This window comes from Oryctolagus cuniculus, chromosome 18, assembly GCF_051225735.1.
Source record: "Oryctolagus cuniculus isolate XC-2025 breed Fujian yellow rabbit chromosome 18, ASM5122573v1, whole genome shotgun sequence".
Lineage (NCBI taxonomy): Eukaryota > Metazoa > Chordata > Mammalia > Lagomorpha > Leporidae > Oryctolagus > Oryctolagus cuniculus.
The window spans coordinates 343,844-371,760 of record NC_142884.1 but is presented as its reverse complement, the minus strand read 5'-3'; the positions used below and the strand labels follow the sequence as shown (position 1 = coordinate 371,760).

General features: G+C 46.6%; 2 protein-coding genes across 11 annotated transcripts in view; one reads left to right on the top strand and one right to left on the bottom strand.

Moving 5' to 3' along the window:
* ZNF329 (zinc finger protein 329) lies at window positions 1-27,473 on the bottom strand. 5 transcript variants are annotated; one of them, XM_089319893.1, is made up of 2 exons: window positions 27,328-27,473; window positions 1-2,710 (listed from the first exon to the last, which is right to left on the bottom strand). In XM_089319893.1, the coding sequence occupies exon 2, from the start codon at window positions 2,700-2,702 to the stop codon at window positions 1,074-1,076; it is 1,629 nt and encodes a 542-aa protein (XP_089176019.1). In that variant the 5' UTR covers window positions 2,703-2,710; window positions 27,328-27,473; the 3' UTR covers window positions 1-1,073. The 5 variants fall into 5 exon arrangements, with proteins under 5 accessions (XP_089176019.1, XP_089176018.1, XP_089176016.1 ...); XM_089319892.1 differs by lacking the exon at window positions 27,328-27,473 and adding an exon at window positions 26,983-27,095; XM_089319890.1 differs by lacking the exon at window positions 27,328-27,473 and adding an exon at window positions 16,360-16,472.
* Window positions 19,991-27,917, top strand: part of ZNF274 (zinc finger protein 274) — a 33,321-nt gene continuing 25,394 nt past the window's right edge. For 2 of the 6 annotated variants that reach the window (XM_070063348.2, XM_008249008.5), the window contains exons 1-2: window positions 27,077-27,208; window positions 27,627-27,704. In XM_070063348.2, the coding sequence (XP_069919449.2) occupies window positions 27,672-27,704 (33 nt within the window). In that variant the 5' untranslated portion in view covers window positions 27,077-27,208; window positions 27,627-27,671. Of the gene's footprint in view, window positions 20,116-27,076; window positions 27,209-27,408; window positions 27,705-27,917 lie in introns of those variants that run through there. The other 4 variants (XM_089319878.1, XM_089319879.1, XM_008249007.5 and 1 more) reach the window with 4 other exon arrangements.

Genomic DNA, 27,917 nt, shown 5'->3' with positions numbered 1-27,917 from the left:
TTTGCTTTTGGCTTCATGTTTTATTCATTATCAAATTAATTATACCAACAATGTAGGATTTGTAGAAGAAAAGAAAATACATACTTCCAGTCCCCAAAGAAAACCACTTATTTCTCCATCATCCACTTTCAATCTGTATCCATGTGCACTTATCTTTTACATGGCCATAATGACAGTAAACCTTTTAATAAGCATTGGCAATATGGCAATAAAACCTTTATAATTATGGTGTAGGGTGGTCAAATTCAACAAATTAGGACAATGGAAGGAGAGGGTGATCATGTAAACATAACTGCTGTTTTGTTTCAAAAACTAAAACATATCACATTTCCTGGAAGCAACCTTTCCATCTTAGTACAAGCTTATTTTCGTCTTAAGAGGAATAAATTCACTGTCCATTCACAAGCAATTTCTTTGTTCAGTTTCCCCTTCTGAAATGAGTTCTCAGCATTCTGGCAGGAGTCTGACACATAAATACATTCAAAAAGAAATCTAAAATTCTGTGATTTATGTGGGGTGAAGCACTGTGTGGGATCTCTTACAGTACAACTTTGCTAATACAAGGAAAACAAAACAGTAAAGGCTGCTGCCAAAAGTTTCTTTCTCTTCCTGTTTATACCTACAAGGTTTGAATCTATTAAGGATTTACTCATTTACAATTGGTGGGTAATACCTATTAAATAATTCCTCATACCAATTATTTACTGAATATATTCACAGGTTCTTTCCAGTTTAAGTATTCTGATGCAAAAGTTTTTGAATATCTTTAGGAAAGTGCCTTCCTCACAATCTCATGTTTTATTCCAGTGTATGTGCTATTGTTTGATAAAGGCTAAACAATCCCTGAAACCATTTTACAAATTTGTTACCTTCCTATGTTTTCTATGTTAGTCCCCTAATGAAGAGATTTAACAATATAGCTAAAGAATGTTTCATATTCTTCAATTCCACTGGATAGCTTAAAGAATTCTTTCCCACTGACCAGGGAAGAGTCACATCTGAAGACATACCTATTTCATGAAGGTTTCTGAGAATTTTCTGCAAAACTGGGAGAATAAGGTGGCCCAGATTAATTACGTTTCCACAAGTTGCTCCTTAGGGTGTGTTCTTTGATGTCGGACAAGGGATGAGCTCCTCCTAAATGTCTTCCCACACTGAGGACACTGGCTGGGACCCTCCCTGTTATGGAGTCTCTGATGTACAGCCAGGTGAGAGTTCTGCTTGAAGGACTTCCCACATTCTGGACAATGGTATGGAGTCTCCTTAGTGTGAATTCTCTGGTGCTTGGTCAGACAGGAGCTGTCCCTGAAAGCTTTGCCACACTGATTACATTCATAGGGCTTCTCACCAGTATGAGTCCTCTGGTGCCGGATGAGGCCAGCAATATTCCTGAAAAGTTTCTGACACTGGTTACAGCCATAGGGCTTCTCGCCAGTATGAATCCTCTGGTGCCTGATGAGGTATGCACTCTCAATGAAAGTTTTCCCACATTCTTTACATTCATAGGGTTTCTCTCCAGAATGGATTTTTTGATGCACAATGAGGTGAGAATTGCGATTAAAGGATTTTCCACATTCCACACATTCAAATGGTTTCTCTCCAGTGTGGGTCCTCTCATGCTGGGTAAGGTATGAACCATCTCGGAAAGCCTTCCCACATTTGCTACACTCATAGGGCTTCTCACCAGTGTGGATTCTGAGATGCACAGTGAGGTGGGAGATGTCAGTGAAGGGTTTCCCACACTCATTGCATCTGTATGGCTTTTCCCCTGTATGAGTCCTTTGATGCAAAATCAAGGAAGAATTGCGGTTGAAGGTTTTTCCACACTCTACACATTCATAAGGCTTCTCACCCGTGTGAATCCTCTGGTGTTGTGTCAGAGCTGACCCATCACTGAAAGCTTTCCCACATTTACTGCATTTGTACGGCTTCTCTCCTGTGTGGATCCTTTGATGCACAATCAGGTTGTAGTTCTTAGAGAAGGATTTTCCACACTCACTACAGGTATAAGGCTTCTCTCCAGTGTGAGTCCGGTGATGCAAAACAAGAGAGGAATTCCGTTTGAAGCATTTGCCACATTCAGTACATTTATATGGCTTCTCTCCAGGGTAACTCCTCCTACTTTCATCAAGAGATGAACCCAGGGTAAAGATGTCCTCAAAGTCCTTGCCTTGATACAGTTTCTTGGTTCTTTTTGTTATTTTCTGATCACCAAGGAAGGTAAAATGATTGAAAGATTTAACATTTTGGGGGTATTTATAGGATTTATCTCTCATTTGATTTCTTCCAAGTTGTATAACTTCCATGGAATGGTTGGAGGATTTTCCGCAGGCATCACTGTTGCTGGCTCTCTTAGCCGTATAACTTTGGGGACAACTGTGTAGGGTTAGATCACAATCCAAACTTTGAACATCTGAGTCATGTATATGAAAGCCATTTGTTATAGGAACTCTCCGAGGTGTTGAAAGGTCTGAGTCTGCATTCACATTCTCCCTAAAACCAGGACATTCGCAACTTGTTTCCTGAGCCCCTGGTTTCTCCTGGGTTAAAGCTGACTGCCTCAAATGTTCTTCTTGGTTCTCATAATCCCAACTGTCACTTACAGTGGAGAAACAGGGACTCTCTGTCCTAAATCCTTCCATTTCTACATCACAGGATATTTCTTCATCAGGAATATTCTGAGTTATCATTTTCAGTTTCATGTCCCAGACTGAAAAGAAAAGAAAGGGCAAACTTAGGTCTAGGAAGCTGTATTTGGAAAAGGAACAGAAAACAATGATGGGTCACCCATGTGGGAGTATATTTTTACTAGCTTTCTTTTTGGAAATCACGTCTGTACAAAGGAGAGGTAAATGAGAAACAAGGGACAAAGCTAAGAACAGATTCAAAAAGAACCACATAGCATTTTCATCCTACCAGAGAGCAGGTACAAGAAGTGGTATTGCATATAAATATCACCAAGGACAGGAGTGACCAAAGGCAAGGGTTCACTGCTTTCCATTTCAGCCACGGTGTTGTCCCCATCACCCACGATCCTTACTAACCATCAGTACAAACTCCCAAAGGCTCAACTTTCTAGTGTACTTACAACTGCACTGAACAGCAGTTCTTGCCCCAGCTATGTGGTCAAAGTTTTACCTCCAAGAACAGAGCACAGAACGAGCTTGGTGACCTGAAGTCTCTGACTGGTGAGTCCTACATCTGTCAATGACTGCCCGCAGGCTGGCATGGAAACAAATCACAGGCTGAGAGGGCAATGCACAGAATCTGAAAATGGCTGCTAGTGTCTTCATTGTTATCAATCTTTCTCTCACCACCTTCTCCCCACTCCTTTGACTTCAAATATTTAGATAACTGGATCTTCTTTTTCTTTTTTTCTTTTTTTTTGGGGAGGAGGGGTAAGTAAAATGAAATTAGACCTACACTGGAGTACCCGGCTTCAAATCCCAACTCCAGCTCCTGATTCCAGGTTCCTACTAATGCAGACCCTGGCTCAAGTAACTGGGCTCCTGCCACCCACAAAAGAGCCCTCGACTGAGTTCCCAGCTCCCAGCTTCAGTCCTGGCCCAGCCCCAGCCATTCCAGGTACTTAGGAAACACAGTGGATGGCAACTGTCTAACTGACTGTCTCTCTCTGCCTCTCAAATAAACAATTTTTTAAAAAGATTTATTAATTTATTTGAAGGGCAGAGTTACGGAGAGGCAGAGGCAAATAGAGAGAGGTCTTCCATCTGCTGGTTCACTCCCCAGATGGCCGCAATGGCCGGAGCTGAACCGATCTGAGGGCAGGAGCCAGAAGCTTCTTCTGGGTCTCCCACGTGGGTGCAGGGGCCCAAGGACTTGGGCCATCTTCTACTGCTTTCCCAGGCCATGGCAGAGAGCTGGATCAGAAGTGGAGCAGCTGGGACTCAAACAGGGACCCATATGGGATGCTGGCACTGCAGGTGGTAGCCTTACCCACTATGCTACAGCGCCAGCCCCTCAAACAATTTTTTAAAAATAAGACTAAAGATTATATTCCTGTGGATCCTGAACACAGGCTGCATGCAGCAGGTCAATCACAATGGTGACCTCTGAGGTGATCTACAAATTTTCCTCAGGCCATCACTGAGAAGCTACATATACTACTGAAATGAACCAAAAACACACCCTGGGATATCAATGAAGCGTGTGCACTTAGAAACACCTTGCTGGTTTCACTGAATGATGGATAATCCTCCAATAATAAAACCATTTACTGCTCCTAAGTTCATTTGGACAAATCATAAATTCAATGTGAGTGGAACCCCTTAATAATTATGTATCTTATTCCACCACTAGAAAAAAATTCAAGAGTAGGTCCCGCCTTTAACATCTTACCAAATAAAGATAACAAAACAAAGTTTACACATGGCGCCAGTATTGTGGAACAGAGGATTAAGAAGTTGCTTGCAATACCAGCACCCCATACTGATGTGCCAGTTCAAGGCTGGCTGCTCCACTTCGATGCAGCTCCCTAATGTACCTTGGAAAGCAATGGAAGATGGCCCAGTACTTGGGGCCCTGCCTCTCATGTTGGAGACCAGCATGAAGGTCCTGACTCCTACCTTTAGCCTGGTCTAGACCTGACTGCTGTGGACACTTGGGGAGTAAACCAGCAGATGGAAAACCTCTCTCATGCTCTCCCTCTGTCATTCAAATAAATAATCTTTTTTAAAAATCATGTAACATATTGCTCACTGTTAACTTGAGTAAAATGATATGACTAATGGGACAGTGCTGTGGCGCAGCAGGTTAAAGCCCTGAAGTGCCGGCATCCCATATGGGTATAGGTTCTAGTCCTGACTGCTCCTCTTCCAATCCAGCTCTCTGCTATGGCCTGGGAAAGCAGCAGAAGATGAGCCAAGTCCTTGGGCCCCTGCACCCACATGGGAGACCTGGAAGAAGCTCTTGGATCCTGGCTTCGGATTGGCACAGCTCTGGCCATTGTGGCCATCTAGGGAGTGAAGCAGCAGATGGAAGACCTCTCTCTCTCTCTGTGTGTGTAACTCTGTCTTTCCAGGAAAGACAGAAAGAAAGCAAGACAGAAAGATCGAAAGACAGAAAGACAGAAAGAAAGCAAGACAGAAAGAAGTAGAAGTGGAGCAGCTAGAACTCGAACCAGTGCCCACATGGGATGCTGGTGCTGCAGGCCACAGCTTTACCCTGCTGTATCACAGTGCTGGCCTGACTATGAAGTATTATAATAGCTATTGATGCAATTCTCCACTTTACCAAAAGACAGCTCCCTTATACAATATCTCAATACATTTGGAAAGTGATAGGAAGAAATCACACCCAGACCCGTGGACAAAACACTTTCAGATTAAAGTAACAGACCTCTTTAACTCAATAAATTCATAAAGTACTCCAAAGAAAGCTCAGACTCCTACTGAAAATTGTTAACAGCATCACAGGAAATTAAGGTGAACATTATGCTTAACAGAGAAATATCAGAATGATCTGTTTTATTTTTTATTTATTTTTAGGTTTTTTTTTTTTTTTTTTTTTTTTTTTGACAGGCAGAGTAGACAGTGAGAGAGAGAGAAAGGTCTTCCTTTGCCGTTGGTTCACCCTCCAATGGCCGCCGCGGCCAGTGCATCGCGCTGATCCGATGGCAGGAGCCAGGTGCTTCTCCTGGTCTCCCATGCGGATGCAGGGCCCAAGGACTTGGGCCATCCTCCACTGCACTCCCAGGCCATAGCAGAGAGCTGGCCTGGAAGGGGGGCAACCAGGACAGAATCCAGCGCCCCGACCAGGACTAGAACCCGGTGTGCCGGCGCCGCAAGGCGGCGGATTAGCCTATTGAGCCACAGCGCCAGCATAGGATTCATTTATTTCAAAGGCAGAGAGTGAAATACAAAATATTCTGGAAGTAAAATTATGATAATGCCCTGGCAAGACACCTGTCTTGAGGGAAGAAAATTAGTCTTGAGGAAGAAAATAAATGTCCATATTATCTTTAACAGTTGCTCCGGGGGTATGGGTAAAGCCACTGCTTGAAGAGCCAGCATCCATATGGGTGCCAGTTCAAGTCCGAGCCGCTCCATTTCCGATCCAACTCTCTGCTATGGCCTAAGAAAGCAGTGGAAGATAGCCCAAGTCTTTGGGCTCCTGCACCTACATGGGAGACCAGGCAGAAGCTCCTGGCTCCTGGCTTTGGATCGGCCCAGCTCTGACTGTTGTAACCACTTGGGAAGTGAATCAGCAAATGGAAGACCTTTTTCTCTCTCTTTGCCTCTGCCTCTGTAACTCTGCCTTTCATATAAATCTTAAAAAAAAAAAAACATCTAGAACATGTATCATATTAGACTCCATCTTTTTTGTCTTGGCTCCACTCCCCATTCCACCTTCCAGGCAATGCCTCAAGTAGTTGGGTTCCTGCCACCACAAAGGAGGCCTGGACTGAGCTCCCAGCTCCCACTGCCAGCCTGGTCTGGCCCAGCCCTCTCCACTGCAAGCATCTGGGGAACAAACTAGCAGATGGGAGCATGTTCATTCTTTCTCCTTTTCTTTTTCTCTCTCTCTCTCCCCCTCCCTCTTTCCTCCCCTCCTGTTCTCCTTCCCTTTAGAGAAGTAATTTTTTTTTCTTTAAGAACCAAGTTTCTTAAAATAAGTAAAGGATTTTGTCTTAGTTAAGCTGCTTTCCGAATTTAAAATAGTCTCACAGTTCTGGAAGTTGGTTAGTCCAAAATCAAGAGGACCAGCATGGTCAGGTGCCAGTAAGGGCCCTCTTCCTGGTTTGTAAAAGGCCACCTTCCCACTGTGCCCCTACATGGCACAGACAGAGAACAAGCTCTCTTGTGTCTCTTCTTATTAAGGCACTGACCTCACACATGAAGACTTCACCCTCATGTCCTAACTGCCTATCAAAGGCCTCATCTCCAAATATCATCATACTAGGACTGGGCTTCAACATATAAACTTTGGAGAAGAGGCAGGTTAAGTAAGCCACCTGCTTGAGTTACTAGTCAACAAGGAAATGCTAATCCAAACCACAATGAGGGTGCTGGGCATTTAGCCTAGATGTTAAGTGGCCAGTTAGGAGGCCTACATCCCATATAGGAGTCACAGCCAAAGGATTTGATTACTTGTTTTGGCTCCTGACCCCAGCTTCCTGCTAATGCAGACCATGGAAGGCTACAGTGATGGCTCAAGTAATTGGGTTCTTGTCACTAATGTGGGTACCTGGGTTGAGTTTTCCAATACGAACTTTGGCCCTAGTCCAAGCCACTGAAGACTTTTAGGGCAAGAACCAGCAGTTGCGAGTATGCTCTGTCAAAACAACAACAACAACAACAAATCCATCAGTGAGAAACCACTTTAAACTCACTGGTACAGGAGTAGGTGTTGTGGCACAGTCACTGGACTTTTGTTTGTGACACCAGCATTCCATATGGGTCCAGTTTGTGTCCTAGCTGCTCCACTTCCGATCCAGCTCTCTGTTAATGTGCATCGGAAGGCAGCAGAAGATGCCCTAAGTGTTTGAGCCCCTACACCCACATGAAAGACCCTGAAGAAGATTCTGGCTCCTGGCTTTGGCCTGGCCAAGCCCAGGGCCACTGTAGCCATTTGCGGAGTGAACCAGTAGATGGAAGATCTCTCTCTCTCTCTCTGTAACTCTTTCAAATAAATAAACCTTTTTAAAAAGATTTACGTATTTATTTGAAAGTCAGAGTTACAGAGAGAGAGAGAGGGAGAGACAGAAAAATCTTTCATCTGCTGGTTCACTCCCCAAACGGCCACAGTGGCTGGAGCTGGGTCAACTGAAGCGAGGAGCCAGGAGCTTCTTCCAGGCATCTCACGTGGAGAGCTCATGAACCAGCAGACGGGCCATCCCAAACTCTTGGGCCATCCTCTGCTTCTTTCCCAGGAACATCAGCAGGGAGCTGGACTGGAAGTGGAGCAGCCGGGACTCAAACCGCCACCCATATGGGATGCCAGCAGTGCAGGCACGGCTTTACTGGCTATGCCACAGCGCGGGCTCCGAATCTTTTAAAAATAAATAAATAAAACTCACTGGCATGGCTATTTTTTAAAAAATCAGACAGAGGGGGCCAGCGCTCTGGTGCAACGGGTTAATGCCCTGGCATGAAGCGCTGGCATCCCACGTGGGCGCCAGTTCGAGACCCGGCTGCTCCACTTCCCATCCAGCTCTCTGCTATGGCCTGGAAAAGCAGTAGAAGATGGCCCAAGTCCTTGGGCCCCTGCACTTGCGTGGGAGATCTGGAAGAAGCTCCTAGCTCCTGGCTTCAGATCCCGCAGCTCTGGCTGTTGTGGCCAACTGGGGAGTGAACCATTGGATGGAAAACCTCTCTCTCTCTGCCTCTCCTCTCTCTGTGTAACTCTGACTTTCAAATAAGTAAATAAATATTTAAAAAAAAAAAAAGAAAGAAAAGTTACACAAAATGTGATATATCCACATGGAATTTTCTTCTGCCTTAAAAAGGAATGAAGAACTGACATGCCCCAACATGGGTGAATTTTCAAAAACATGGACCATGAAAGATGCCAGACACGAAAGACCACAAATTGTATGATTTCATTTAGATGAAATGTCCAGAACAGGTAAATCCAGAGACAGAAAGTAGATTAGTGGTTGCCAGGGGCTAGGGAGGAAATAGGGAGTAGGTACTAAAGGCTATGAGTTTCTTCTTGAGTGGATAAAAATGATCTGTAATAAGATAATGGTAATGGTTGAACAACTCTGTGAATATACTAAAAGCCACTGAATTTTGGCACTCAGTGTGAATCACATTGCATATAAATTATACCTCAAAAAACTTGTAATACTCATAAGTAATTTAAGCCTTAAAGAACAGTGCTAGTGATGTTGAAGGCTATCATCTGTACAGAGACAAGTTTCCTCAGCATGATCTATTTCACTTTGGTGGTACTACCCCTTAGAATACTGGATAGCTTCAGAGGTGTTAGGTTGGTAGAAAGACTGAAGCAGGGGAAATTCCTAGCATCTGATGAGCCTGGGCTGGGGAAACAAAACCTGCAACCGTGCAAAGAACCAGCTCACATGATGCTGGGCTATCCTGGGCACTGAAGTTCCTGCAGGTTTCACTCTGAGGCATGTTAGAACAGAACAATATAGTACTTGTTTAAAGTCCCTGGGGAAAAGGTTCCCTCACAGAGGAGGATGCTTACAGTAAATCAAGACACTACCCAGAATTTACCGTTCCTCAGTCTGACTTCTCCCCTCTCAATGAAAATCAACCATTCTAGGGGCCGGCGCTATGGTGCAGCAGGGAAAGTGCCGGCACCCATATGGGCAATGGTTCAAGTCCCGGCTGCTCCACTTCCCATCCAGCTCTCTGCTATGGCCTGGGAAAGCAGCAGAGGATGACCAAAGCCCTTGGACCCCTGCACCCACATGGGAGACCTGGAAGAAGCTCCTGGCTTTGGATCGGCACAGCTCCAGCCATTGTGGCCAATTGGGGAGTGAACCAGCGGATAGAAAACCTCTCTCTCTCTGCCTCTGCCTCTCTGTGGAACTCTTTCAAGTAAAATAAATAAATCTTTAAAAAAGAAAAGTCAAATAAAAAAAAAAAAAAGAAAGAAAGAAAATTAGCCCTTCTAATTACACCCTAAGCTATCATCTGAATATCTGTCTCTCTCCTCAAGATGTGTCTTGACCCTTCAAGATGATGATGTTAGGTGAGAATTTGGGGAAGGGGATTACATCCATGGGGATAGAGCGCGCACAGCTGGGATTAGTGCTCTTATATAAGAGGCCCCAGAGACCTCCCTTGTCACTTCCCCGTATAGGAAACAAGCTAGAAGTCACCTTCTATGATCCAGAAGACAGGCCCTCACCAGATATCAAATCTTCCGGTTCCCTGATCTCGGACTTCCTAACCTCTGGATATGTAAGAAGTAATTTTTTGTTGTTTAGAAGCTACCTAGTTTATGGTATTTTGTTATAGCAGCCACGACAGACTAAGAAATCCTCAGCCAACCGGCGCCAGGGCTCATTAGGCTAATCCTCCGCCTGCGGCGCCGGCACCCCAGGTTCTAGTCCCGGTCGGGGCGCCGGATTCTGTCCCAGTTGCTCCTCTTAAGTCCAGCGCTCTGCTGTGGCCCGGGAGTACAATGGAGGATGGCCCAAGTCCTCAGGCCCTGCACCCGCATGGGAGACCAAGAGAAACACCTGGCTCCTGGCTTCGGATGAGCGCGGTGCGCCAGCCGCAGTGGCCAATTGGAAGGTGAACCAACGGAAAAGGAAGACCTTTCTCTCTCTCTCTCTCTCTCACTGTCTAACTCTGCCTGTCAAAAAAAAAAAAAAAAAGAAAAGAAATCTTCAGCCAAAAAAGGCCTGAGTATCATAGTGAGGTAACAAATGATCACAAGTATACAGAAGGACAGGTCAGGGAAAACATTATTAAATTAGAGCATTTAATTCAAGAATCTAACTGAATTTCATGAACTGAGATTATTACTTAAATAATGTCTCATTATTGCCCTCCTACAGATTTATCTATTTTTAGGAGAACAAAGACACAAAAATTAAGTTGCAAAAAAAGGTAATCTTGACTTTGTTCACATATTTTGGGAGTTCTTTGTTGCCCATCCCTCCACTCACCCTGACCCTGCCCACAGATGGCCACCATTTCATTTCTCTGACACCCACTGTACTACTGATTCCTTCTGTAACTTGTCCTGTTCCCATTGCCACCACTGGAGGTGATCTCCACAAAGCTTTCTACACACTGAATGTTGTCCCAGCACATGCTGATACTTCAGGACTGGAGAACTACTTTCTGTGATAAGCTGCCCCAGCGCTGCTTCAGGTCACAACACAAAGTGTCAAAATACTTGGGTTGCCTAACTCCATACATGATGATAACCGGCCTCCACCGAGATACTCTCTTCCTCTCCTGTTTAGTCCATCTAGTCTGTGTCTTCCCCAGCACTCACTGTTAGAGTAGCATCTACCCAGTCCTCACTTCACCAGTTTCACTGAAGCCAATAAATTCTGACTGTCCCATTTCTCTTAATCCAGATGTACAGTTTCTTTTCTTTTCTTTTTTTTAAGATTTATTTATTTATTTGAAAGGTAGAGTTACAGAAAGGCAGAGGCAGAGAGAGAGAGAGGTCCTCCATCCGCTGGTTCACTCCCCAAGTGGCCGCAACAGCCAGAGCTGGGCAGATCCAAAGCCAGGAGCCAGGAGTTTCTCCTGGGTCTCCCACACGGGTGCAGGGACCCAAGGCCATCTTCCACTGTTTTCCCAGGCCATGGCAGAGAGCTAGAATGGAAGTGGAGCAGCCAGGACTTAAACTGGCGCCCATATGGGCTGCCGGCACTGCAGGCAGTGGCTTTACCTACTATACCACAGCAGTAGCCCAGATGTATAGTTTCCACTACATGACTGCTCCCTATGCCCTTTTGGTTATCTATGTCCAAGTATTTAAATACAAAAACATCTCCTAATAAAAATGCCTTTCCTTTTATTCTTTACATGGACTCAGAGCTTCAGAATTATTTTACTTATAAAGGTATGTAATACTACCTGTAAAATGCCTGATAAAAAGCACACTACGAAAGACTGATCATAAAGAGTGGAAATTACACAAAAATTAAAAATAGACCACAGGATTTAACATAAAATTTAAAACTATTACATCAAAGTTAAAACTTTTATGCTTCAAAAAATGACATTAGGCACTGGTACCGTGGTGTAGCGGGTAAAGCCTACCACCTGCAGAGTCAGCATCCCTTATGGGTGCTGGCTCCGCTGGTTCGAGTCCCAGCTGCTCCACTTCTGATCCAGCTCTCTGCTATGGCCTGGGAAACCACTGGAAGATGGCCCAAGTCCTTGGACCCATGCACCCACAGGGAAGACCAGGAAGAAGCTCTTGGCTCCTGGCTTTGATCAGCTCAGCTCCAGCCTATGAGGCCACTTGGGGAGTTAACCAGTGGATGGAAAATCTCTTTCTCTCTCTGCCTCTGCCACTGTAACTCCGCCTTTCAAATAAATAAATAAATAAATATTTCAAGAAAATGACATTGAAGGGGTGGGCATTTGGCTCAGCAGTTAAGACACAGCTCGGGATGCCCACATCCCATATCAGAGTGCTTGGATTCAAGTCCCAGCTCTACTTCCAATTCCAACTTCCTGCTGATGTGCATCTGGGGAGGCAGCAGCTGATGGGTAAAGCACTTGGATCCTTCTTACCCATGTAGGATATCTAGACTGAGTTTCCAGCTCCTGGCTTCAGCCTGGCCCAGCCCCAACTGTTGCAGGCATTTGGGGAATGAATCAGCTGAAGGAAGACTCTCTCTGCCAGTCTCTGTCTCTATGTCTTTCCTTTCCTTTTTTTTTTTTTTTTTAAGGTTTATTTTATTTATTTGAAAGAGTTACAGAGAGAGTCAGAGACAGAGAGATAGATCTTCCATCCGCTGGTTCACTCCCCAGATGGCCACAGCGGCCGGAGTTGAGCCAATCTGAAGTCAGGAGCCAGGAGCTTCCTCCAGTTCTCTCATGTGGGTGCCCAAGGACTTCGGCTGTCATCCACTGCTTTCCCAGGCCATAGCAGAGAGTCAGATCAGAAGTGGAGCATCTAGGACTAGAACCGGCGCCCATATGGGGAACCGGCGCCCATATGGAATGCCGGTGCTTCAGGCCAGGGCTTTAACCTGCTGCACCACAGCACCAGCCCCTGTCTCTACGTCTTTCAAATCAAATATCAAATTTTTTAAAAACTTCTTTAAGGCAGCCATCGTGGCACAGTTGGTTAAGCTGCCGCTTGGAACCCTTCAGCCCGTCTGAGAGTGCCTGAGAGCTAGGACTCCCTCTACTTCCAATCCAGTTTCCTGCCTATGTGCCCGAAAGGCAGCAGGTGACGGCCCAAGTACTTGGGCTACTGACGCTCCTGCAGGAACCTCAGATGGATCTGGCACAACCCCAGCTGTGTGGGCCTTCAGGGAGTAAACCCATGGATGGCTGATCTCTCTCTCACTCTTTCAATAAATAAATAAATCTTTTTTAAAAGGTGGGGGAGAGTAGGAGAGCTGGCAACAGCTCTACTAAAGTCAAGGTTCCTTCTAAAGTTCTAGTAATCAAGCAGCCCTGTGAAGATAAGGGGAGGAGAGAGTCCCATATAGATTTGAAGGCATATGACAGTTTGGAAAGTGGTAAAGGTAGCCTCAAATCACAGAAATAATTATTTCCTTAAATGCTTTTTTAAAATGACAAATTACAAATTCTAGTTTAAACACAATCATACATACATATACTTAAGAATCTCAGATGGATCAAAGATCTAAATATGAAGAAAACCCTGAAAATGATTAGAATAAAATATCAAACTACAGACTATCTGAGTTATCAGAGTTTCTTAAACAATACCTAAATGGCATAAACATTAAAAATGTGAAACACATGGCTATATCAAAATGAACAGAAGAGGGGCTGGCACTGTGGCACAGTGGGTTAAAGCTTTGGCCTGCAGTGTTGGCTTCCCAGGTGGGCGCCGGTTCAAGTCCTGGCTGCTCCAATTCCAATCCCTGTCTCTGCTATGGCCTGGAAAAGCAGTAGAAGATGGCCTAGTCCTGGGCCCCTCTATTCACATGGGAGACCTGGAAGAAGCTTCTGGCTTTGGATTGGCTCAGCTCTGGCCTTTGTGGCCATTTGCGGAGTGAACCAGATGATAGAAAACAGTCCCCCTCCTCATCTCTTGTAACTCCTGTCTTTCAAATATACAAAATATTTTTAAAAACTGAAAAGAAGATTGAAAGAAAATTTTAAAATAACAAGAAATTCAAAGTACCACCCCAAGGATGCTTTACTAACAACAAAGAGGAGAGTAGTGGAGCACCCTGGCAGACAGCACTTATCACAGGACCAAATCCGATCACCATCAACCTCATGTGCCTCTTGATTTTGATATACCAAGAAGGACATCACAAAAAAAAAAAGAAGAAGAAGAAGAAGGACATCACTTAGGTAATTTTCTGTCAAAGATAGAGAACCGAGCTTAATTATTAGAATACCAAGTGAACACTGAGTGGTAACCTACAAAATAATCAGCTGAGTCTTTTTAAAAGAAATCAATGTTGCCGGCGTCGCGGCTCACTAGGTTAATCCTCCGCCTAGCGGTGCCGGCACACCGGGTTCTAGTCCTGGTCGGGGCGCCAGATTCTGTCCCGGTTGCCCCTCTTCCAGGCCAGCCCTCTGCTGTGGCCAGGGAGTGCAGTGGAGGATGGCCCAGGTGCTTGGGCCCTGCACCCCATGGGAGACCAGGAAAAGCACCTGGCTCCTGGCTCCTGCCATCGGATCAGTGCGGTGCGCCGGCCGCAGCGCGCCAGCCGCGGCGGCCATTGGAGGGTGAACCAACGGCAAAAGGAAGACCTTTCTCTCTGTCTCTCTCTCTCACTGTCCACTCTGCCTGTCAAAAAAACAAAAAAAAAAAAAAAAAAAAAAGAAATCAATGTCATGGAAAGGAGAGTACCATTCAGGAGTTGAAGGAGACAAACAGACATGACAACTACATGGATCCACATGGCTCCTGAGTCATAAAAATTCAGGGGCTGGCGCAGTGGCAAAGCAGGTAAAGCTGCCACCTGCAGTGCCGGCATCCCATATGGGCACCGGTTCGAGTCCTGGCTGCTCTACTTCCGATCCAGCTCTCTGCTATGGCTTAGGAAAGCAGCAGCAGATGACTGAAGCCCTTGGGCCCACGCACCTGCGTGGGAGACCTGGAAGAAGCTCTAGCCTAGCTCCTGTCTTTGGATCAGTGCAGCTCCAGCTGTTGTGGCCATCTGGGGAGTGAACCAGTGGACGGAAGACTCTCTCTCTCTCTGCCTCTCTGTAACTCTGCCCTTCAAATAAATAAATAAATCTTTTTTAAAAAAAAATCTAGCTATATACAGTCTGCATATCGGACAAGAGTTCTTTATGAATAAAAAAGTCATTCGGTGTAATAATAATATTGTAGTTTTGTTCAATAACGTTCTTACTCTTAGGAGATCAAGGCAGAAGCATTTCAGGATGAAGTATAATGTCTACAATATACTTTCAGTAATTCAGCTAAAAATGTGTATATAAATATATAACTGGATCACACCTTCCTGTGCCATACCCACAGTGGGGAAATGTTTATGTAAAATATAAAAAGACAGCATCTGTGCACTTGACACAGGGAGAAAACAAAAGTAAGGTTAATATGGCAAAATGTTAGCAACTTGAGAATCTAAATTTTACAAGTGCTCACTAAACTATTCCTGCAGCTTCTCTTTAGGTGGGAAACTTCAAAATAAAAGGTTGGGTGAGGAGGACAAAAGGACAGAGAAAAGTTGCTGTTGTGGAAGTGCAGGAACAGACTAATGCTTGGTGTTCAACACACATTTTTACAGGCCCACATCCCTACAAATTACATTTGTTAACTGCCAAATATTAAGGGCTCTTTCTAGGGTGACTGTGATGTTGGTAAGAGTTTAGGCTATACTTGTCAAAACTCATCCAGCGGTCCAATGAAGACCTGTGTGTTTCCCTCTACGTCAACTTTGCCCCCAAAAGTGTTAAAAAGCTATAAAGAACTCTAATTCATGTTAAGCATAGTTAGGCGTTTGATGAGAAAGTATCCACAGCAACAGTGCTACCTACAACTCACATTGAAACATTTCCAAAAAAAAGCTGAATGAATGGATGGCTAAAAGGATGGACAAAAGCAAAGATAACCAGACACATCAAACACGAAGCACGTTAGCAGGTCGGTACAAGATCGATCAGTGAACAAGTTTTTTCAGTTTGTCTACACGTATGAAAATCGTTATTACAAACTATGCGAGGCGGAGTGGACTAAGGAAATACCAGGTCAAACACAGGGCCGCTGAACAGGTGGGAAGCAGCGGCTCTCACTGGAACCGCAGCAGAACGCGACTTTGCCAATCTCCGAGGAGGGGAAGGGGAGCAGGTGCAGACACCTGCGGGACTCGGCGGAAGCCCGCACAGACCTGCGGCGCGAAGCCGCGCGCGCCGAGAGGGACCCAGCGACGCGGGCGCTGCCCCGCGCCAGGCCAGCGCGCCCCGCCGGCCCCCGCAAAGCCGTGGCAAGACCCGCAGGAGACTCGGGCGCGGAAGCCACGGCGACGCGAAGGCAGAGTCCCTCTCACCACAGCCTCGCGCGGACGATCCCACCCGCCCGGGGTCGTCCACGCCCGCCTGGCCAGCGGCGTCCCGAGCCAGAGCCGCGCCCTGGAGAAAACCCGCGCGAAACTCGCGAGCGGACGCGCCGCCCACCGCCTCACCAGGACTCCGCACCCTTCACTCCCACGTCGCCCTCTTGGAGGAACCCGAGAGACTGATGAGCCGGGGGCGAAGACCCACTCACCGCGGGCGGCCGGCGGCGGCCATGTTCGCGCCGAGTGCGCAGGCGCGCTCCGGGACCCGGATGTGCGCGTCGTTCGCGGCGCTGCGGCCGGCGGCGGCGTCCGCACTGCCCGCGGCCGGCGGGACCGGTCAGGGGCCGGTCAGGGGCCGGAGACCGCCGCGCTCGCCGTTCCTGCCCGCCTCCCCGCTCATGTGTTACTTGGTCACGGCTTTACAGCGACGTGGGCTCACGGGTGTTTCTATCACGCTTTAACCCGATGCTGTTTTATTGCAGCGCCTTAGCTTTATTTACTGAATAATTTGCCCAAAAATATGACAAATATGGTAACTTCCGCAAAGTACACCTCATTCTATTTTAAAGCTGAAACAAACTACACGTTTTTAGACTAGACAGTGAAGTAAGGATTTTAGATGGAAGATTAATAATGCGAATGTTATAGAAAAAGCAATATATGGGCTAGTAGTAAGCAGTAGGAAATACGCTTTGAAATGAAATCTTCTGTATGTATGTCTGTAAAAACTATTCCAATAATAAAACTCAGATGAGTGCAAAATAAATAACCCATGTGCCCACCGTCCAACATTAATCAGAGGATGGGGGAACCCCCAAAGAGGCCCTGAAGGGTGTGGAGTGGGGATCCCCGCCCTGGTCAAGAATGAGATGGCAATTCTCAAAGACTCTCCACCAATAGATTTTTTTAAGATTTATTTATTTGAAAGGCAGAATTACCGAAAGGCAGAGTCAGAGAGAGATCTTCCATCCACTGGTTCACTCCCCAAATGGCAGCAACAATCGGAGCTGGGTCAATCTGAAGCCAGGAGCCAGGAGCTTCTTCCCGGTCTCCCACGTGGGTGCAGGGGCCCAAGGACTTGGTCATCTTCTCCTGCTTCCCCAGGCCATAGCAGAGAGCTGGATAGCAAGTGTAAACACCAGAAGTTGAGCCAGGCACTCAGATATGGGTGTCCCAAGTGGAGATTTAACTACTGATTAAAATGCTCACCCCGCAGTGTCTTTTATGTTTTTCCTTGCTTTTTCTTAGTATTGTATAATGAGTGTCCAACAAGTTGAAAAAAGTATTGAATAAAATCATGAAGGCAGCAAAGCAAGTGATAACAGCCATCACAATGGAAGACATTGCAACATTCAAAGTCATTGTCAAGGACAATATTATTTAGGGAACAAAGTGATGCTTTAAACATCTGACACATTCTTAAAGTTTACTCCTTACAGGTGGCCATTTCATTGTGTTTTAGGAGCATTTTATTGTGTTTTAGTTATGTTTCAGGGAAGTGATTTGGAAGTTTGGTTGGGAAACAAGCACTGGTTAGCATTTTTACTCAGGGCATCTGACAGGCAGAATAACCAGAAGGTGCCAGAATTTGTCAAAGTACATAGATGTGAGAACTACAAAGTAAGTCTTTACAGTTTTTCTCTATAGTAGTAACAGCCATTAAATGGAAACTGTACATTGTTTTCATTCTTCCCATAGTTACTCTCTACTTTCAGTATGGGAAAACTGAAAGCCTGAACATTTGTGACAGAGGGAGAAATTGTGGTACATTCAGTGAAGCAATATATAGCAGTTAAAAGGACTGGGGCTGGTGTTTAGTCTAGCAGTTAATACACTGGTTAAGATGCCCACACTTAACATCAGAGTACCTGCGTTCAAGACCCAGCTCAAGGGGCCCTCATTGTGGCATAGTGAGGTGAGCCACTGCCCTCAACACCGGCATCCAATATGGGCATCAGTTCGAGTCCCAGATGCTCTACTTCTGATCCAGCCCTCTGATAATGTGCCTGAGAAAGCAGCAGAGATGGCGCGAATGCTCGGATCCTTGCCACTCTTGTGGGAGACCAGGATAGAGTTCCAGGCTCCTAGCTGTGGCCTGGCCTGACCCCTGCTATTACAATCATTTAGGGACTGAACCAGCAGATAGTTAGTCTCTCCCTCCCTCTCTCCCTCTCCCTCTCTTTCTCTCTCTCTCCAATATTCAAACAAATAAATCTTAAAAAAAAAAAAAATACCAAACTCCAGCTTCATTCTAATGCAGATCCTGGAAGGTAGCAAGTGATGGCTCAAGTAATTGGATTCCTGACACCCATGTAGGAGACCTGGATTGAGTTCCTGGTTCCAACCCTGGTCATAGTGAGCAGTTGGGGGTGAACAGATTATAGCTCTCTCTTAAATAAATAAAAATTGAAAGCCAAGGAATAACTTGCACACAAAGCAGTCAGTTCTCCAAAAGACACACTGCATGCATAAAGTAAAATAAGCTTTTATCCACAAAATGTAATTTATGTGGCAATAAAAAACAAAATCTATATAGTATATAGAAAAGGATACATAGGAAATAATAATTAAAAAAAAAAAACAGAAAGCTATCCCAACCTTAAGGAAGTGGCACCTAACTAGAGAGAGGGAAATAGACCAGGAAGAGACAAAGGGAACCCCAAATATACCTGTGATGTAAAAAAAATTCAAAAGTTGATTCCATGTTAACACAGGTAAAAACCTCAATCATAATACATGGGCATCATCTCTGTACTTCATATATTTTATTGTTCTCTGCAGTTTCAAATCCTTCACAATTTTGAAGTGGAAATTGGAAAAATAGTCTAATTACAATAGAATATCATTCATAATAATGATAGTGGGAGTAACTGGGAATGAATTAGCAAAAGTAGCAAAGGTTCTTTATGAAGAAAATATAAAATCTCGTTACATGGGGCCAGTGGTGCTATGGCATAGCGGGTAAAGCCACCACCTGCAGTGCCAGCAGCCCATATGGCAGCCTGTTTGAGTTCCAGCTGCTCCACTTCCAATCCAGCTCTCTGCTGTGGCCTGGGAAAGCAGTAGAAGATGGCCCAAGTCCTGGGGCCCCTACAACCTCGTGGGAGAGCCAGAAGAGCTCCTGGCCCCTGGCTTTGCTCAGCCCCGCTCTCGTCCATTGTGGCCATTGGGGAGTGAACCAGCGGATGGAAGACCTCTCTCTCCCTCTCTCTCTCTCCCTCTCCCTCTTTCTCTTTGTAACTCTTTCAAATAAAATAAATAAATCTTTTTTTAAGAAATCTTATTCCAGACCTAATATGTTTAGAATACAAAGGTATTTAGGTTAATATTATTTTATATAAATATGAACCTAATAATATTAATAACCTAATAACCTTTAGGTTAATATTATTCCTAAATAGAAAATCTTAAATTAATATATCAACCTTATAAAATATCAATCTTCACAAAATTACCAAAGGGATTTATAGCGATTTCATTTCCAGGACATCCTCTGCTCCCAGAATAAAATGATTTACAGGTAACATGGACGAGGGAGGGAGTCCAAAGTACCTATCTGGTTAGAATAATTAGGCACTCCCTGATACCAAAATGTGCTACATACATCAAGGCCTAAAACACAACATCTCTGCGCAGCCGCACCAAAGGCAGGCGCCCGCCACCAACCCCACGGCCCTCCCCACCCCGTGGCGCATGCGCCGTGTAAACGCCACATCTCCCAGAAGGCCCTGCGCGAGACCATTGGCCCGGGCGGTGGCTCCTCTTCCGGCTGTGCGGGGAGATGGCGCGGGATCTCGATGGCGAGGTCTTCAAGGCGCTCAGGCGAGATCGGGGATCGCGGGGCTTCAGGGGGACCCCGTCCGCGGTGTTCAGACTCCAGCATCAGGCAGACCAGAACTCGAAAGCCGTCGCCGTGCCTGGTTTCAAGACATCCCGCAGAACGATGAGCCTGGCCTAGTCGGCAGGTAACTAGCCTTGACTTGACTTCTGGTCACCCTAGGGATTCAGGTCAGAGTTGTGCCTTTGCTCTGAGTTTTCATTCATCGCAGAGGTACAGAAACGGAGCGAGCTCCGACCCGAACCGTGGGGTGCAGATGGGAAGGACCCAGAAGCCAACTGAGTGCAGCTCTCGCATGTGGGTGGCCCAGACCCACCTGAGCCCCTACCACGCTTCCCACGGTCGCATCAGCAGGCAGCTGGGACCAGGAGCCAGATCTGGGTATCAAACCCAGGTACTCTGATAGGGCCCCGGAGGCCAGTGTCCTGCTTAGCTAAATGCCTGCCTCCAGACTAATTTTTTTTTAAGATTTATTTATTTTTTTGTTGAAAGTCAGAGTTACACAGAGAAGCAGAGAGAGTCTTCCATCTGCTGGTTCACTCCCCAATTGGCCGCAATGGCCAGAGCTGCACCGCTCCAAAGCCAGGAGCCAGGAGCTTCTTCCTGGTCTTCCACATGGGTGCAGGGGCCCAAGGACTTGGGCCATCTTCTACTACTTTCCTAGGCCATGGCAGAGAGCTGGATCGGAAGTGGAGCAGCTGGGACTAGAACCGGCACCCATATGGGATGCCGGCGCTTCAGGCCAGGGCGTTAACCTGCTGTGCCACAGCGCAGGCCCCCAGACTATTTTTTAATTTTAGGAAAGGTGAGTGGCTTAGAGACAATCTGTTGAGAAACTACTGAGGGGTGGTTGCTTCAAAGAGGTCTAAACGTCAAAAAACATTAGATTTATTGCCCTTAGTTTCCTACAACATTTTCCTAAGAATATTTTCAAACATACAGAAATCTTTATAAACTGTGAACACTCAGGCCCTAGATTAGGCAATTAACATTTGATAATACGTGCTTTATTTTATTGCCATTATTGGATTTGTTGTGCTACCCATCTATTGGATTTATATAATCAAATAGGATTAAGAGTGAGTATGAGCACAGCAGTTAAGCATTGGCGGGGGGGGGGGGTATGGGGAATCCTGTATCTGAGTGCTTGGCTTCAACTCCCAGCTCTGCTCCCCATTCCAGTTCCCTCGCACCTTGGAGGCAGTGGAAATGGCTCAAGTACTTGGGTCTCTGCCACCCAGGTGCAAGACCTGGATTGTGCTCCCAGTTCTTGGCTTTGGCCTAATCCAGCCTTGGCTCTTGCGGACACTTTGGAAGTGAACCAGAAGAAAAGAAATCTTTCTCTGTGCCTGCCTTTAAATAAATAAAATGTAGCACAAACTTCAATAGAATTATGCAAGAGAATGCCTTAAAAAAAGATTTACTTATTTATTTGAAAGAGTTACAGAGGAGACAAACAGAGGTAGATCTTCCATCCACTGTTTTACTTCCCAGATAGCTACAATAGCCAGGACTGAGCCAAGCCGAAGCCAGGAGGTTCATCCAGGTTTCCCACATGGGTGGCAGGGGCCCAAACACTTGGGCCGTCTTCCACTGCTTTCCCCAGGCCATTCGCAAGGAGCTGGATCAAGTAGAGCAGCCAGGACACAACCAGCATGCCCATATGGGATGCTGGTGTCGCGGACAGTGGGTTTACTCAATATGCTGCAGATAGCCCTGAGAGTGACCATTTAAATGTAAGGAATATGAGAAGGGGTATTGAGAGCTCCTCCCATCTTGGGCACAAGAGAATTTGTACAGGAGACAAACTCTGCAGAACAAAAAGAAACCCTCAATGTGAAAAAATCTCTCACTGAGGTATATACTTTTTGACTTCAGATGAATTATAAAAATGTAGTGAGTGCCAAGACACCTTTGAACAGAGATTAGCCTATCTGAGCTGTAAGGCCACCACCAAACACACCAAACATCAGAGTAAGGGAAAGGGCTTATTGGGAAAACCCAACAGACCAGAGGGTAGGGGCAAAGAAGGAAAAGAGGGAGGAGAGCATAGGAGAGAGATCAAGAGACAGAGAGGGCCACCTGTTCAGGAACAGGTCCTTTTAAAACTTTGCCAGGGGGCGGGCAGGGAAGCAGGGGCAGTGAATCCCATTAGGATGGGGGTGAGGCTGACACCAGTGGTTGGGCCATGTGGCTACCTGGCTTCCAGCAGTGGTGGGGCTAGAGCCTAGGATGGTGTCAGGACTGTGCCATTTTACTAACAAAACTTACGGAAGTGTTGAGTGTGACCTAGGATGGTGTCAGGACTGTGCCATTTCACTAACAAAACTTACCGAAGTGTTGAGTGTGACCTAGGATGGTGTCAGGACTGTGCCATTTCACTAACAAAACTTACGGAAGTGTTGTGTGTGACCTAGGATGGTGTCAGGACTGTGCCATTTCACTAACAAAACTTACGGAAGTGTTGTGTGTGACCTAGGATGGTGTCAGGACTGTGCCATTTCACTAACAAAACTTACGGAAGTGTTGTGTGTGACCTACGATGGTGTCAGGACTGTGCCATTTTACTAACAAAACTTACGGAAGTGTTGTGTGTGACCTACGATGGTGTCAAGACTGTGCCATTTTACTAACAAAACTTACGGAAGTGTTGAGTGTGGGAGAGCACTGAGAAAGATGCCTTTCAGTACACTTTGAACTCATAGAGGAGTAACCAATGTGGAGACTGTAGGCACAAATTGTCCTTCACTCAGTATGAGATAACCTGTGCTTGTGAGAAACTATTTGTAATGAATTTAGGACATTCTTTTTAAGGAATGACCATGAATCTAAGGATTTATAAAGGAGAGAACCCCTATTAATGTGATCATTCAGGGGAAGACTTTACACTTGCTCTTCTCTCATGAATGTAGACACTGCAGGAAAAGCTTTAGACAAGGTCAGCCCTTAATGGTGTGACATCAGAGAACTCATACTGGGATGGAGAATGCTGTATGAGTAGTTAGTATGGAAGAGCCTACGTATATAACACTTCCTCAAGGTGATTCATACTGGAGAATATGAATGGAGTCAGTGTTGGCCAGCTTTCAAGCATGGCTTTGATCTTATTTGACACTAGAAAACTCACACCAATTAGAGAAAGTCACTGAACAGAACAAGGTGAAGCTAAGATTTGTAATACCTTTTTATTTCATATCAGAGATTAAACCAGAAATGAGGTAGAAATGAGCCATAAATAAGTAGAGTATCAAAATGTAATAACACCATATACTCGTGGCTCCTTGCAGTCACAGATGAGCAGGTATGAGCAATTCTAGTGTACCTATGCTTTTAACTTGTTACAGAAACACCATGTAATCACAGCCTAGAACTTGTGCACAATGTATCACCAAAACAATGTTATAATCAAATGTAAATGTTATCAATATCAATAGTATATCCAGCTTTTTTTTTAAAAAAAAGATTTATTTGAAAGAGTTACGGAGAGGGAGATTATTAGTTAGAGAGAGATCTTCCACCAGCTGGTTCACATCCCAAATAAATACAACAGCCAGGGATGGGCCACGCCAAAGCCAGGAGCCAGGAACCATATACAGGTCTCCCTCGTGGGTGCAGGGGCCCAAGTACTTGGGCCATCTTCCACTACTTTCCCAAAAGCATTAGCAGTAAGCTGGATCAGAAGTGGAGCAGCCAGGACTCAAACAGGTGCCCATATAAGATGCTGGCATCTCAAGTGGAGGCCTAACCTGCTACAACACAGTGCCAGCCCCCACATCCAGCTTTTTACATCATATCTGAATCAGAGAACCACCAACCATTAAGTATCACAGAGGGGCCGGTGCTGTGGCACACAGCGGGTTAAAACCCTGGCCTGAAGCGCCGGCATCCCATATGGGCGCTGGTTCAAGTCCTGGCTGCTCTACTTCCAATCCAGCTCTCTGCTGTGACCTGGGAAGGCAGTGAAAGATGGCCCAAGTCCTTGGGCCTCTGCACCCACGTGGGAAACCCGGAAGAAGCTCCTGGCTCCTGGCTTCAGATCAGCTCAGCTCTGGCCGTTGCGGCCAGTTGGGGAGTGAACCAGCGAATGAAGGACCTCTTTCTCTCTCTCTGGCTTTACCTCTCTCTGTAACTCTTTCAAATAAATAAAATAAATCCTTAAAAACACTTGTGTATTAAAAAAAATAATCACAGATATCATAAAATCTGGGCATCATAAGAATCAGTACCATACATGTAAGTTTACAATGTTCATAGAAAAGGCTTAAGGATATGCCATCCATTTTCCCTGCATAATCCACATTGTCACTTCACAGAAATCAAGTGCATTAAACTAAAAAATGTTTCCCCAAAGGCATTCAGCTATTAATGAGAGGTATCATAAAGAATTGTGTGCATTTCATACTTCTAAGGACATAGCCAATGTTCAGGCAGAATTAAAGATGTACCACAGCCTGGTGAAACCTCCATACTCTAAGGATGATGCAGACCTCACAAGTTCCAACCAAAATCGCTTATAAACAACAAATCTAAGCAGCTGGGTTTGCTCTCCTGAAAACCGAACTCTGGAAGACAAGTAGGGATTCCAGTTTTTCTAAGACTGATTTTATGCTCAACAAAGATGTCACATATGAGGAAAGAATTAGCAATTTGACTTCCAAGGGTTCAGAAATTGTACTGCATATAGAAAAATTCCCCAAAACAACATAATAATAACATAAGTCACTCAACACAGAGGTATGAACTGGGTCCCCAAAAAAGAATGCACTAGTAATACAGAACCTTAGATGAAACAAAACTATCATGTGGAGTGAAAGAATTCTGTCAGAAAAAAAAAATATATGGACTGTATGGTTCCATTTATGTGACGTTTGCAAACAAAAGCTAGCTGATGGAGATAATTAGGATAGAGGCTACCTCTGAGATGATATTGCCCAGGAAGTGGTATAAAGTTTTGGTACTACAGTTTCCCTTGACTTATGTGATTAATACATGTCTATATAAATAAACAGTTATGCAGCTGGAAAGATCAAAACTTCATTTCTGCCATCATATACACTATAAAAAAATCTTTGAGCTGCATGCAGTTAATGGAAAACAGAGGACCCACGCTGCCATTTTAAACAGTTTCAAATTGAAAACAAGTGGGTCTGCCACTGCTGTCGTGTGACTCAAGAGGCTTTGTTGCAAGTACTAGCAAACTCATCTCATACTAACATCGTCAGAATTTTTCACTCACATGCCTGGGGAGTTAGACTGCCAGTGCCACTTTTGTATTAGTGTGATCCAGCAATTCAACGATGTCTCTAAATGCTGCTTCCTTGTACCTTTGCTATGGCTATCTGTAATGCTGGTTATTATTATTTTTTTTTTTTAAGATTTCACTCCCTAAATGGCCACAATGCTGGGGCTGCACCAGGAGCCAGAAACCAGGAGTTTCATCCAGGTCTCCCATGTGGGTGGCAGGGGCCCAAGCATTTAGGCCATCCTCCACTGCTTTCCTAGGCATATTAGCAGGGAGCTGGACTGGAAGTGGAGCAGCCAGGACTCAAACCAGCACCCAGGAGATGCCAGTGCTACAGGTGGCAGCTTTACCCACTATGCCACAGCACCAGCCCCATGCTGGTTATTCTTAAACAAACTCCTACTGACAGCAATGTGCCTGCCAGCAGAGACTGATGTCTTTTTGGCGTCCTTCGAGAGACTAAACTCTGCTCTTTGTAATCATTTCCTGTGGTTGCTGTAATTACTACAAGTCATTTTTTAAAAATTATTTTCTTGAAAGGCAGTGACAGAGGAGGAAAGACAGAGAATCTGCTGGTTCCCTCCCCAAATGCTCTTAAGAACAGGGGCTAGGTAAGGCCAAATCAGGACCTGTAAACTCCAACCTGGTCTCCCACTCGGGCTATCATCTGCTGGCTTCCCAGGCACCACAGCAGGAAGCTGGATGAGAAGTGGAGCAGCCTGGACTCAAACATGCACTCTGATACTGGATGCAGCTATCCCAAGCAGCAGCTAAACCTCTGTGCTGCAATGTGTGTCCCAAGAGAAATCTTCAAACAGGAGAAATTTATCCTTACACTTTTTAAAGTGTAAATACACAAAGAGGCCACATTACTTATTCACTGAGGACAGTACCCGAGGTGGGGAAGAATCCGAGGAAATGCTGTGAGAATGGAAAGCATCCGCAAGGTCTCTGAGTACAGACGCCAAATCAAGACTTCCTACAAACATCAGGATGAACAGTGAGCGGCCTGAAGGCGGACTCTCCACAGTGGTCGTAAGAATTAACAACCCCTGGCACAAGTTATCAAGCAGCACAGGATGACCCGACGAAGGACAAGGCCGCTGAGACGGGGCAAAAACTCCAAGCAACAGGGCACACCGGGCTCTGGGCGGGGCAGGGCAGATCAAGGCGAGACACCACAGCCCCCGGGCCCCAAGGAAGTCCGGACCACACCAGACCCGGGCCCGGGTTCTGGGCAGCGACGGCTTCGCCTTCCCCTTCCTCCATGGACACCTCGGCCCCCGGCACCAAACCTTACTCATCCCGGGACACTGGCGCAGGCTCCTGCAGAGCTCACGCCTCCCTACCGCTGCTCCTCCCGGAACGAGGCGGTCCCGGGCCCAGCCACCCCGGGCCCGCCCACTCTCCGTGAGGCGCCCGCACACCCGCGCGGACGCCCGCCGCGCACGCTCCCCGCCCCTTCTTCCGCGGTGCGCGCGTTCCTCAGCCGCCTCCCCTCTCCCTCCCGCTCCCCTCTGCCGGAACTTGTGAGGCCCTTAGCCCCGCCTCCCCCCTAAACGACGGGTCAGCAGAGCCAATGACGCCCGCTCTCTCCTCCCTCGCAGGAGGGTCTAATTAGTTCCGGACAGACCTGTCACTCCCCCACCCCCTCCCTCTCCCTCGTGGCGGGGGCGGGGGGAGGGCGACACAACGCTCCCTCTGGGTCACCCTCCACGAAGCAGGGGGCGTCCGCGGCCTAGAATCCCGCACCAGTGACCTCCTCCTGTACAGTTGGGTTGCCGAGGTGCCCCGACGAGCGCCTTCCTCCTGCACACCCGGCCTTCGCCTGCAGCCCCAAAGGGCCGGCCAAGATGGCTGCCGCCCGAGGGAGGTCGAGCGGAGCGCGCCGCGGGGGCGTCTGGGAGTTGTAGTCCAGGTTCGCGTGCTGACGCACTTCACCGCGGGCCGACGGGCGCCATTCTGCAGCGCGCGCCGGGTGAGTGCGGCGTGAGATCCGCGCCCGTCGGGGGCTGCGCGGGCTGGGCCAGCGTCCACTCCCTGCGGGCGAAGGCACTCCTTTCCCTACCAGGTTTAGGAGCCCGGAGCCGGCCTCACCTGTTGTCCTTGTGCCGTGGAGCCGGAAGGGGCGGTGTGATCGGGGTCGGGGACTGAGAGGAGACTACTTCTTCCGGCCCTGAGGAGGGTACCAGAGCCGATCGTCCCCCCGACGTGGGGGACGTAGGAAGAGGTCTTCCTGGATCAGGGGGGAACTGATCGCCTCTGGGCGTGTGGGAGTCGGGCCAGACGACTCGCCCTGGGCGTTCTCCCTCTGATGGAGCCGCTTCTGAGCAGAGGCAAGTGAGCCCCTAGGCGTAGTCCTCATGGTCCTCCCCTCTCGACTTCGGTTTTCTCAGGACTCTGCTCACTCTTACGAGAGACACACTGAAGAGGAGGAAAGTATGGCCTCCAGGCTTCCGACGGCCTGGCCCTGTGTGAGTAGAGGCTTCTCCGAGCTTTCGAGTCGCCCCCTGCGGCTGGAGGAGTTCATGCTGCTAGGGCTTTGCTTTCTCAGGGATGCTCTCGGAGTGGGGAAAAACTGGGCACGAAAGCCTGCCTGCTGGAGGGACCGCAGATAGGTATACTGTAAGCTAGGGGAGGGACTGACTAGTCTAAGCAGGAATCGGATCCGTGTAGATTTCAGCAGC

Coding starts and splice junctions, on each gene's coding strand:
- ZNF329 (XM_089319893.1), bottom strand. CDS start 2,702: ATGAAACTGAAAATGATAACTCAGAATATTCCTGATGAAGAAATATCC.